Raw genomic sequence first — 12,575 nt, 5'->3', positions numbered from 1 at the left:
AAACCAGAGATTAAAACCTAAAAATTTTTAGGAGGCTGAGAAAGCTTGGGCGAAAAGATGGGTTTTCAGGCATTTTTTGAAAATTGCCATAGATGGGGAGGATTGTATCTCAGCAGGGAGTGCATTCCACAATCTCGGGGCAGCGACTGAGAAGGCCCGTCTCTATGTAGCCACCAAACAAGTTGGCAGAAACTGCAGACGGACCTCCTCAGATGACCTCAGTGGGTGGTGGGGCTTTTAGTGAAGACGACGCTCTCTTAAATACCCAGGGCCTAAGCCGTTTAGGGCTTTATAACTAGCACTTTGTATTTTGTCCGGAAACCTATTGGCAGCCAGTGTAGCTCTATCAGTAAAGGAGTAACGTGGTCTCTCCGAGATGACCCAGAGACCAACCTGGCTGCTGCATTCTGAACCAACTGAAGTTTCCAGACTACGTACAAAGGGCAGCCCCACGTAGAGCGCATTACAGAAGGCAAGTCTGGAGGTTACCAACAGTGGTACCACTGCTTTGAGGTCAATGATCTCGAGAAACGGGCGCAGCTGGCATATCAGCTGGAGCTGATGGAAAGCACCCCTGGCCACCGCCTCAACCTGAGAGACCAGGGAGAGGTTGGATCCAGAAGTACTCCCAGACTGCGAACCTGTTCCTTTTGGGGAATTGTGACCCGATCAAGAACAGGTAGATCAAAATCATCTCTAGAGTTCTGACCTGGCACAATAAGTACTTCCGTCCTATCTGGATTCAGCTTCAGTTTATTCTCCCTCATCCAGCCCTTTACTGCTTCCAGGCAGGCATTTAGGGAGGATATGCCAGCTCCTGAAGAAGTTGACATGGAGAAGTAGATCTGGGTGTCATCAGTGTACTGGTAACTCCCAGCTCCAAATCCCCTGTTGATCTCTCCCAGCGGTTTCATGTAGATGTTAAAAAGCATTGGAGAGAGTACGGAGCCTTGAGGGACACCATACTTAAGTTCAGATTTTGAAGAGCAACAATCTCCAATCGACACCATCTGGAATCTATCCGAGAGGTAGGAGCGGAACCACTGTAAAACAGTGCCTCCCACCCACAACACTCTCATACATTCCAGAAGGATACTATGGTCGATAGTATTGAAAGCTGCCAAGAGATCCAAAAGGACCAACAGTCACACTTCCTCTGTCAATTGCCAATTGGAGATCATCCATCAGGCTGACCAAGGCAGTCTACACCCCATAGCCAGCCCAAAAGCCAGTCTGAAATGGGTCTAGATAATCAGTTTCCTCCAAGAGCTCCTGGAGCTGAGAGGCCACCACCCTCTCAATTACCTTGCCCAGCCATGGGAGGTTGGAAACAGGCCTATAATTGCTCAGCTCTGAGGGATCTAATGCAGGCTTCTTTAGAAGAGGTCTAATGACTGCCTCCTTAAGTCAAGGAGGCATCCTGCCCTCCCTCAGAGAAGCATTTATAATTTGAGCTTGAGCTTCTAGCACTTGAGTTTCTAGCAACAGTGCTGGATCAGTGAGTACCCCCAGACTGTGAACCTGGTCCTTCAATGCAACCCCATCTAGAACAGGCTGAACATCATTCACACGGGCAGAGGAACCATTGACCAATAGTACTTCTGTTTTGTTTGGATTGAGTCTCAGCTTGTTCACCCTCATCCAGTCCATTCCTGCACTGATTCAGGACAGTCACTGCCTCACCTGCATCTGATGAAAAAGAGAGATAAAACTGAGTGTCATCTGCATACTGATGACATTTCAGTCCAGATCCCCAGATGACCTCTCCCAGCAGTTTCATGTAGATGTTAAACAGCACAGGGGAAAGAATGGAATCCTGCAGAACCTCAAAGCATAACTGCCAAGGGGTTGAGCAGTAATTCCCCAGCACCAACTTTTGGGGACGTGTCTTGAGGTAGGAATGGAACCACCTCCAAGCGCTGCCTCCCACACCCAACCCAGCCAGCCTCTCCAAAAGGATACAATGATCAAAGGTATTGAAAGCCACTGAGATATCTGAGAAAATTAACAGTGTTGCACTCCCCCATCTTTCTCTCTGCACAGGCCATTCCAGAGGGCGACCAAAGCAATTTCTTTTCCAAAGTAGTACCAAAGCCTCATCAAGTGTCGACTGACAGGTCCTGAACCCCACCTGTTCCTCCTGTGTATGTTCTCTTAATCCAGAAGTTTACCATATAGATGTCTAGAATATAATTCACTGATAATACTCAATAAACTGATAGGTCAATAATTAGAAGGGTCAAAGCATTGGCCTTTCTTATAAATAGGATCAATCACAGTTGTATTTCTCTCCCGAGATACAGGCAGATCAATCAATATGAGTGAAAAGACTTGCAAGTACAGGATCCCACCATCCAATATTTCAATTTTGACAGTTCAAGAGGGGTGTGATTCAAATCTGGGGCTTTACCCAATTTGAATTGGGTCAGTGATCTCCTTGATGAAAACTGTTGGCCAGATCGGGAGAGGTTCCTGAAGAGGCAATAAGGGCATTTCATCAAAATCAGATGCCCTATACAAGGCCCTAAAATGGGTTGCCCATACCTCTGCAGGGATATGACAACCCAATCCATTCCAGGGTCTGTCTGAGGAATGAGCAAATACAATATTCCCACAGGCAGCAGTATCATTAATTCTAGAGGTGACCTATAATAGCTCCCCCATTCCCCTAAGTGCAACTCTTTCTTTTAATACTTTTTTTCCTGATCAAGTATGTGTTGTTCCATAATTAGACCCTCATTAGCCCTATAAAGTTTAAAATTGGCAACCAGGGCCTTTGTGTTAAGGCAATCTTGATCAAACCACCCATTGGTATCTATCTACATCCACTGGGCTATTAATAGTGCATTGGGCAAGGGGTTGTTGAATTGACTGAATAAGGGCCTGAAACTGGTCAAATACCCCATCACTAGTTTGCTCAGTTAGCAGGGTGCCCCAACTTAATAATCTAAAAACACCCTAATTGTTCATCTAGCCAGGTAGACCATTCACTCTAGTAAACCTGTTACTGTCTGAGGCCACCTATATATGGAATATTGCATCCTAGTCATTTGCACTCATAGATAACACTACAGGATTTGCAGTTGATGTTTGATATCTTACGTTCTTTCAGTCCTAGTACTCTTGGAAGTAGGTGCATCACAGAGTTAGATACAAGTGACACATTTTGAATCACAAGAGTGTGATCCTGGATTCCTGACTGGTGGCTTAGTTACAAATCTCAGTAGCAATCTATGCAGATTTGGTAGCTGATGAAATGCTACAGTAGGTGTTTTGCTGAATGTTTCAGAGTTGGCTAAAATTGGGTAGCTTTTTCTTATTCTTTGGTGATAAACCAGGAGCTGCAGGATGGAAATCAAAACTATTAGATGTGTTGAACTTTGCTGGTACTTACTTACCTTGCCATTGTGAAGAGTCTCTATAGTTACAATGTTCTTTTTTTGTTATTACGTTGTTATTACAGATACATTTGATTCTAAGAGCCAAACTGTGGGTTGTTTCTTTTGATATGCTTGTGATGACAATATTTCCAGTTGAGATAGTTATGAACATCTGTAGGTTTGTTGTACAGAACAGTTATTATTTTGTCATCAATAGTGAGGACTACAAATAATAAGCTTGGATTTTCAATGGTATTGTTAAATATGGATTGTTGAATGGATGGCTATTTATGTAATATTTAATCTTTTCTAAATTATTTACCTTTATTCCAGACCATAAAGATGTCACAGATTTACCACAAAAGCAGTTTGTGAGTAGTTTTCTCTAGGATGTCCTGACCAAGTTCTGCCATGAATAAATTTGCATAGGATGGGACCATACAAGTGCACATTACTGTACTTTAAAGCCATAAGTAGTGTTTTTCATTGAAAATGAAGTTATTACAAGTACTAAAAACCTCTGAGGATGGATCATTGGTGTTTGTTACTAAGACAGTAAACATACATCCTCAGGGGTTACTAGTAATTTAGCCATGTTAGATTATTATGGTGAACTATGGCACAGTTTAAGGGCACTTAATCCTTGCCTCTCATGCTATGGTCATTATTAAAACTCCCTTCCCCAATGCTGCCTGTCTCAAGAGGAAACTCACTATTGGATGTTACAAGAGCTTCCAGTCTATGGCACATAGGGAAGGAACACTCCATCCTTTCCTCACATGACATGGCCATGATTAAAGTGCCTTTAATCAACACTCTTTGCCTCAGGAAGGAAGCCACCTTTGGGAGCTTCTACCCCAAGGCAAATAGTTTGGGGAAGCATGATCAGAACTGTGGTGTAAGGGGAAAGGGTGAAATGCCCCCTTGTCCTTGTGGCTGCTATGCTTATATGATGGATTTATCACTACGTGTAATTTGACCCTAAGTGTAATATGCCACACTCCGTGGCACCATGCAAATTTCATTAGTCACCCTCAGCTGTGTGATCCATCACCTTCAGCATGATCAGTGGATGCATTAAGAATTTCAATTTCAGAACCAACATCTTTTGTCTAAAAAATAGTTTAATAGAGCAAGTTTCCCAGGAAACAAGAACTGATATAAGATGACACCCAATGCATTTAAAAATGTTGCCATTTAGATCTCAGGGGGGTGGGGAACACACATACGTGGCAAATCATCTGATTCACAGAAGCACCATAGTGAAGACCATGCTGCTTTGGTTAAGTCATGGCTTTAGAGACCCAACACACTGCTCCACCAAATTATAAAGAAAAATGTTTACAAAGTAACAATTGCTTTATATGTTTCGTTGTTTCTTTCATGCTCAGTTCACAAAGATAAAACCCTTTGAAGATAGGAAAACAAATGATTTCAGCATTAGATGCCAAAACATACAGAAATCTTAATATCAATTTACAACATAATACAACATATTAATTTATTTTTACAAAAAGAGTTCTCAGGCTTCCTATTCAGGCAAGATGCTACATTGGGCTAAAACATCTTTGAAAGTAATGTGTAAAGTGTTATTAGAGGAATACTTTGTCTTATTAGCTTCAAAGAAGAACTGTTTTCGAAGTTATATCCTACGGCTCAACATCCAATGAAAGAAATAAAACCATTACCTGAAAATAGAAGCCATGTATTCTACAGGTTATTTACAAACCAGTTATTTTACATTATTTTTAAAGTAAAAAAACAGAGAGAGAAATCAAACCCAAAGGTTTTTAAGTGCATAATAAAATTTACACACTACTTGTAATAAAAAGGGGCATTTTATTTAAATTTTGTATCCCACTGACTTAATGGTGCTAGCTTTGATGTCATAAGCAAACACCCCAAGTTAGAATCTGATGAAAGCAACACAGATGCTGAACTCCCATGCCCAAAGAGCTCACCCAGAAGGTAGCTGAAACTGAAACTCTCCTCAAATATATTCAGGGTCAACTAGGGATTCACAAGAAGGAAGATCAACCATGAATACTTCCAGGTGTCTGTTGCCTGGGCTTAACTTCAAGACTAGTATGAGAAAGACACACAGGTGCTACATGGGCTTTTCCTTCTGGTCAGACAGCTGCTGTACTGCCCAGGCTCTCTGTCAAACACACACACACACACTCCATGTGACATTACCAGCATTCCCTGTAAAAGAGGTTCCCAGAAGTTGACAACTACAACTCCCATCACCCCCAGCTGCAATGAGAATCACTGTTACAGGGAACACTGCACTCCATCCTAACTTGTAACCTTTTGAATACAGCAGAAGATTCACTTGGGCTCTAGTTGGATATCTAGTTGGATAAGGTTGCCATTGGTCTCCCTAAACTACAGTAAAAATAAAGCAGAGGACACACCATATTCTGTACTTAGCCTCCCATTCTGTATTCTCCCAAACAAGCTGCAGAGTCCTTATTTATAAACCTAAATATGCTCAGAAGGCAAATGAGGGAAGGAGAGAATCTAAGCTTTTATCACCCTGAATAGTGCTTTACAGTATGATAAAGGCTGCTTAGGTTGGGTGTGAGTTAGCTCAGGAGAACACAGCAGCAGATGTCCATCTTTTAAAGGAACCCCCAAGGGCAGTTGCATGACTCCATTTCTCATGCATTCCTAGCAGTTTAACTTTGCCATCTTGGACCACACAGCAAACTTCTAGAACGGCAATGTTTGGGGAGGATGCAGCAGCATCAGGAGCTTATGGAAGCAAGAATTTATTTATCCTTAATTCATATAGAACTAAAATGTAACAATTCTATAAATGAGCTTTTATGCCATCAGATATTTGTTTTATATTGGAATTTTTTTTAGTCTTGGTTTCTACTAATGTTCTGTGAGTACACTATTTTTTCCTATTCCCACATCCCGTTTTTCATGCCCAAACAAATTTTATTTCATGTGTCCATGTATTTGTGTGAGGCCTATCCTACACACACATCCATACATTAAACCCAGCAATGAATTTGTCTAAACTTCCTATCATGGTTTCTTAAAATGGTAATTTCAATATCAGAATAATAATGAACTTTGTCCTCACAGGCAACTGAGGTCTGGTGGATAAAGTGCATTCTTGAATCAGATGCCAACTGTATTAATGTAATTCTAGGGGCATGATTGGGTGTTCATTCATCACAATAATATGACTGGAATTCAATCTGCAAATATACTGATGGACCAGGCGATGACATCATACCTTGCATATACTAACTCCCCTTTACAGAGATGAAACTAGTAAATGTTACAACAGAACAGGTCTTTTGAAATAGTTTGATTTCTGTCTTATTTGCTTTAAAACAGGGGTAAGGCAGCCTTGACTCTCCAGCTGTTATTGAACTACAAATCCCACCATCCCCAACCACAATTTGTGGCTGAGAATGATGGGAGTTGTAGTTCAATAGCCACTAGAGAGTCTTGTCTACCCCTGTTTTAGAAAGGGGCATTTAGAATTTAGAAATTTCACCAGTAGAGACTGTTCCAAAGTTATATACCTCCACACTTGGTATTTTTTTAACTTATTGTGTTAAAAACAACAAGAAGAAGAAAGACATAGGTAAATTCTGTGATTATTCCTGACAGTGGCCCACATCCTAGTGTGCATAAGTGTGTGCATAAGTACGACTGCTGGCACATGCTGGGGGCCCTCACCAACTCCTCTAGTTCCCTTCTATGCCCACTCTTGAGCCAATATAGAGTTCAGAGAGCTCACTCTAGAAGTGCTCTATAAGATCAGGAACACGTTCCTGACCCACTCCAATGGTCTTGCTCAACAGCATGCATCCAGGGACTGGGAGAGTTGTGTGAGAGCTCCTTGTGCATTCCCACAGTCCCCTCTTACACATACATCACTAGAATGTCAGCAGTGGTTTTTAAAATAAGACAGTCCTAACCAATCAGATTTTAAAATAGTGCAGGCTTCAGTGTGGACCCGAAGAAATGAGCATGGCCAGTGCCCAACAGCAAATGGGAAAGGCATGCATTAGTGCACTTTTTTAGCTTATGAATAATAAAACCCTTTTAATTTTCCTTTTGGTTCCTCTCAGTGTTGCTATGATGAAGGTTTGTGTATCTGGATGAATATTATTACTTTTTAAAAAACTAGCTGTGTTACCCTACTGATTTGGTAATGGGCGTATCCAATGGCTAAATGAGCCAAAAGAAAGATATTACTACTACATAATAAACATTCTCATATCCTCTCCAAGAGATGTAAATGTTTCCTCCTCATGGCCCTTCTTTGGGCACAGCAGTGAAGACTTCACACTTAACTTCTTCCTGAGCACTAACTCCTCACCACAGCTGCGTCTAGTTGGCCTTGTTATTTCATTAGGCCTTGTTACTTCAATGGCAAACTTGCCCACACTTACCAGTTTTACAGTATCCCTTTTCTAAACCAATTATAGTTTGAAAATAAGGGAGGATCCTCTAATTTACCTACACACATGGTACTTCTTCAGAGAGAAGACAGAAAACAGCACCTTGCATCTTTACCTCTGAACCAGACCATAGGTAGAAAGCAGGGATCCAGATTACTCCTTTATGAGGTACATATTGCTGTAGATAGTTATAGCCCTAGCACACTGTAAACTACTCCTTATTAAGAACTATGCTTACACTGCAACCCAAACAGTGTTGAGGTTCAAAAATACTTTTCAGTGGGTATCAAACATGCAACCCCCCTCACCTGCATTCTGAATTGATAAGACAGCTGTACTGCACCACAAACGTTTCCTGAATATGCAAGTCAACCTTGCTGCCCAAGGATAAGCTACAAATATAACCAAAGTTCCAGCCACACCTACTAAACCCATTACAGATTACTTCATACTAAAAATCTCAGTACTGCCATAGGACAAACTACAGATGAACTGGGTCAACTTGGTTCACAGTCTCTTACCAAATTCTTTAACTGTTATGCAGTAGTGTTTGAATTCTGAATAGAAATCACATTATTACATTCTGTCTGGAGTTTAATTCATTGCAGTAACTGGAGAAGGCAATAAAAAAAAATTGAATGTTGAGACTTGTGTTAATACTTCTCATGAGTGGGGGAAAGGATTTGAACCTTCTTCAGTTTCAGTTCCTAAAGATAATGAAGAGGTATAGGAAGATCTTTTAGCAATGCAGCATATTTAATCAAATCACAGCTTACAAGAAGTGTGTGTGTGATCTGCCAAGTTGCAAAGCACACAAGTCAAAAACAAAGGCAAAAAGGGGCACAGGAGGGCATAATGATAAAGAAAGAAGTGTAGGGAAGGAAGAAAAGGGCTGAGCAGGCGAGTAAATAAGTCTGGAATGTAAGTGGCATGAGACCAACTCAGAGGCAAATCTTTTGCAGCAAGAAAGAAATACTGCCAAGTGATGAATATTTATTTTCCTAAGCAAAAGCTTCAGACAAAACCTAATGGGCACAAGTTTTAACTCAGCAATGTCCATAAATTGGAAAAAGTGCAAAGTTTTTTTTCCCCCCAGGAGAAGCTGCTCTTTTTGGCTACCAAGTTGTTTTAAGCAAAAAAAAAAAAAAAGGGGGGGGGGGAATGTTTCTCACAGGATTGCCCACAGAAGAACTTATTGAAGCCAGTCATGTTGTTCCAAGTTAGCCCCCAAATAGCAGCAACAGACATTTTATTACATGGCAAGAAATAAGTCCAAACTCCTCTTCTAGGTATAGTTTGCACCAAAGAACCTGAGTATCAGTAGAGCCCAACTGAGCTTTTGGATACCCTCCCCTCCAATGTTGCTCCAGTGTCCGCTCCGATTGGAAATAAAATACATCTAGTACAGTCATTATCTGCATCCTCTTGAGCTTGCACATGAAGCTGAGCCATCTGAAAGACAAGAAAAAACTAATGTAATGCCCATTTCACCTTGACCTAAGCCAACAGATACACAGGATTCCATTCATCTGTTTGCAAGAATAAGTGGTCCAAGAAGTTAAATGGACACCCTTCCATGGGCCAGAAAAGTTTTTAATTTCGGTTGCACCATAAATCCCCATCTAGGCCATAATGCACTTCACACTGGATAATGTCTATGGAGCAGAGACTTTGAAGCCTGCCTATTCAGCTGTCTTTATCACAGACGTGATAATTCTTTGGCACCTTTGATCCCGACAGAGTACCCATTCATTGGAATCATGAGAAATTGCTTTGGCTATCCCATACTAGACTGAATTCCTTGAATAATTTTCTTGAAGAGAGTCCTCACTGCAGGGATTCATACCCCACTGCCCAAGTGTACTCAGGGCTTCGGCTACTGATAAGGTGGAAGTGGTACAATGAAGTATCTCCTATTTGAGGTACAGGAATCTCACCCCTGACTCTGTCAAGATGGTGTACTCAAGACATCAGACTTTTCTTTACAGCCACTGGTGAGAAGGAACTGTATGCCACAACTTACTACACATAGTTATCATTGCTAATAAAATAACTTGGAATAACAATCTAAAATTACTCACTGTACGTTAATTCTTCGCCCGCTCTTTTACGTGACTGGTCACCTCTTAAAAAGAAAAGTGGAAGACAGAGGAAAAGAATTACAGAAAGTTACCATGGGGCCTAATATCAGCCTGGACTTTAAACACAATGCAACAGAGAATGTTTTAAAAATTATCTGTTAAGTGCCAGTGAGAGTGACAACACCACAGGTAATCCAAGGGGGGCGGGGTGGAATCTCAACATATCCTGCTAAGACTAAGAGGCTTCAGCCTTGCCATTTATGGCCAATTCTGATGTTGCCCATGCAGCATGAATGCCATTTCTGTATCATCAGATCTTACTCTACGACAGTAACATTTGAAATTTATTAATTTAAAATATTGCTATACTGAAATGAGAAACCATATGGGATAGGGAGATGACATGACTATTTCTCATGACAGCCCTACCACTAGGCACAGTGAGGCAGTTTTTTTCAGGCCATAAATACTGAAATACCATTAAAAAGGATAGCAACATTTTAAACTAAGTTATTAATTTTTTTTTTACCACCATCAAGTTCCATTTAGTTCTACTGCCTTAGCCAAATGGTCTGATGGCTATGGCAAAGTTACTCAGAAGTACTCTTTCCACGAATGTTTTCCAATAAATGCATTTTAAATTACATCAGTATGCTGCTGAAATAAATGCATACAGAGAGAATTCCAAGTTTCTTTTTTATTCAAGGTACCATTTGTAGATGGCATGGAAGAGTTAACATTTTTCTAACATAGTGAAAACTACTTTTCAATTGTAAGCAACCTAAGACGTTACAGATGCATTATCCTCCTGGAATGCTGCCAGTGTTAAATCCCAACCCCAAAGCTTAATTTATCAGAGGTCATTGGGGAAAATTAAAATTCCGAATGAAAATGAAACAAACTTCTTAATCAGATTTCCAGATTTAAGTGATTAGGTGCAATTGTATCATTTCAAATATTTTTACTGGCAAGCAAGAAGACTGAGGAAGCTACATTAACTCTGCAAGGCTGGGATGGTTCAAGTACACATTTTTAATGAGGTCTTGGCAAGTTTCTACTTTTCTTGGCAAAAGCTGGAAATATATAGGAAGAAACTTGTAACAAGGGACAAAGCATCAGGACAAACTTCCAGTTTGTGTCTCCTTCAGCATACCACATTCAAAACCAGTTTAGAGAAGCCCCAATTAAGATAAGATAAGTAATGTGCTTATCAATGCCACTTTTCATTATCAAAATAGTCAGGGAATGTAGTAATCAAATTTGAAAAATAACATAAAGCCTCTAAACAAATGTCTTTGTTAACATGAGCAGAAAGTTTTGTGGATTTTAATGAGTTTACGGCTATTGTAAAGTGGGGCCCTATAGGCCATTGAATCAAACTGCTTGGTCAATACAAGAAATCTGGAGCTAGAATATCTCCTCAGATGGCTGTCCAGAACCTCCTCTGAAGACTTCCAGCAAGGAAGAATCCATCCCCAGGCTATGTAACTGGTTCCATTGTCAAAGCTTCTTTCACCATTAAGAAGTTTCTCCTAATGTTCAAATGAAATCTGCCCTCTTAAAACTAAAGTCCATTAGATCTAGTCCTGCCTTTTGGAGCAGCAGAGTAATTGCCCTCTTCTAGGAGACAGCCCTTTATATATTTGAAGAGAGGTATCATTGGCTAACATGCAGAGCAAGGATGTACCAGTACAGAAAGAGTGGCTTAACTAACTACACTGGCGTAACAAAGATGCCCTCCCCTTCTACAGAAAGCCCTCTATGCCATTGAAACATACATCCCTGAGGGCTGTGCAATCCTTGGGGACATAACTTGGGGTAGCACAGAGGGCTTCTAGGGTAAGTGCTGGAGCGCTTGGTCATTAATGAAAACATAGATATAAAGGACATAACAGAAAATAGGTGGAACAGTGAAAACCAGTGGGAACGGTTATTCCTGGATATAAACTCTACAGAAGGGATAGGGAGGGGAAGATCGCGGGTGGAAAAGCACTGTTTGTTAAAGCAGGGACAGAATCCAAACAATTAGAAAACCTAGGAGGACCAGAGACCTCCACAGAACCATTATGGGTGACAATCTGAGGACTGAAAGGAAATGTGTTATTTGGGACATGCTATCACCCTCCGGGTCAAAACACTGAGAGTGACCTGGAGTTGGAGAAGCAAATAAGAGAGGCGTCAAAAAGAGAGAGAGTAGTAATAATGGGCGACTTCAATTACCCACATATAGACTGGGTAAATCCATGTGCAGGTAGTGAAAAAGAGGCCAAATTTCTAGAAATGCTAAATGACTGTGCCTTAGATCAGTTAGTCACAGAACCTACCAGAGAGATGGCAACCTTGGACTTAATCCTGAGTGGTGCCCAGGATCTGGTGTGAGATGTCAGAGTTGTGGAACCATTGGGAACCATAGTGTGATCCAATTCAGCTTATATGTGAGTGGAGCATTGCCAAGGCCACACTGATGCATTGGACTTCAGAAAAGGAAACTTCTAAAAAATGAGGGAACTGGTAAAAAGGAAACTGAAAGGGAATGTTGGGGGGGGGGGTATCAAATCACTCCAGAAAGCATGGAGCTTCTTTAAAATCACAATAGAAGCTCAGTTGGAATATATACCAAGAAGGAGGAAAGGTACCACCAAGTTCAGGAGGTCGCCAGTGTGGTTAACAAGTAGATCTCT

General features: G+C 40.9%; 1 protein-coding gene across 1 annotated transcript in view; it reads right to left on the bottom strand.

The window, feature by feature from the left end:
* Positions 1-4,486: 4,486 nt before the first annotated feature.
* CACUL1 (CDK2 associated cullin domain 1) overlaps positions 4,487-12,575 on the bottom strand; it is an 87,844-nt gene continuing 79,755 nt past the window's right edge. The window contains exons 8-9 of the mRNA XM_053310048.1: positions 9,895-9,938; positions 4,487-9,265 (exon numbers count right to left, since the gene is read on the bottom strand). Of these exons, the coding sequence (XP_053166023.1) occupies positions 9,225-9,265; positions 9,895-9,938 (85 nt within the window). The 3' untranslated portion in view covers positions 4,487-9,224. The remainder of the gene's footprint in view (positions 9,266-9,894; positions 9,939-12,575) is intronic.

Source organism: Hemicordylus capensis, chromosome 3, assembly GCF_027244095.1.
Source record: "Hemicordylus capensis ecotype Gifberg chromosome 3, rHemCap1.1.pri, whole genome shotgun sequence".
Classification (NCBI taxonomy): Eukaryota; Metazoa; Chordata; class Lepidosauria; order Squamata; family Cordylidae; genus Hemicordylus; species Hemicordylus capensis.
The sequence above is the reverse complement of the archived record's forward strand: the minus strand, read 5'-3'. Positions and strand labels throughout refer to the sequence as shown.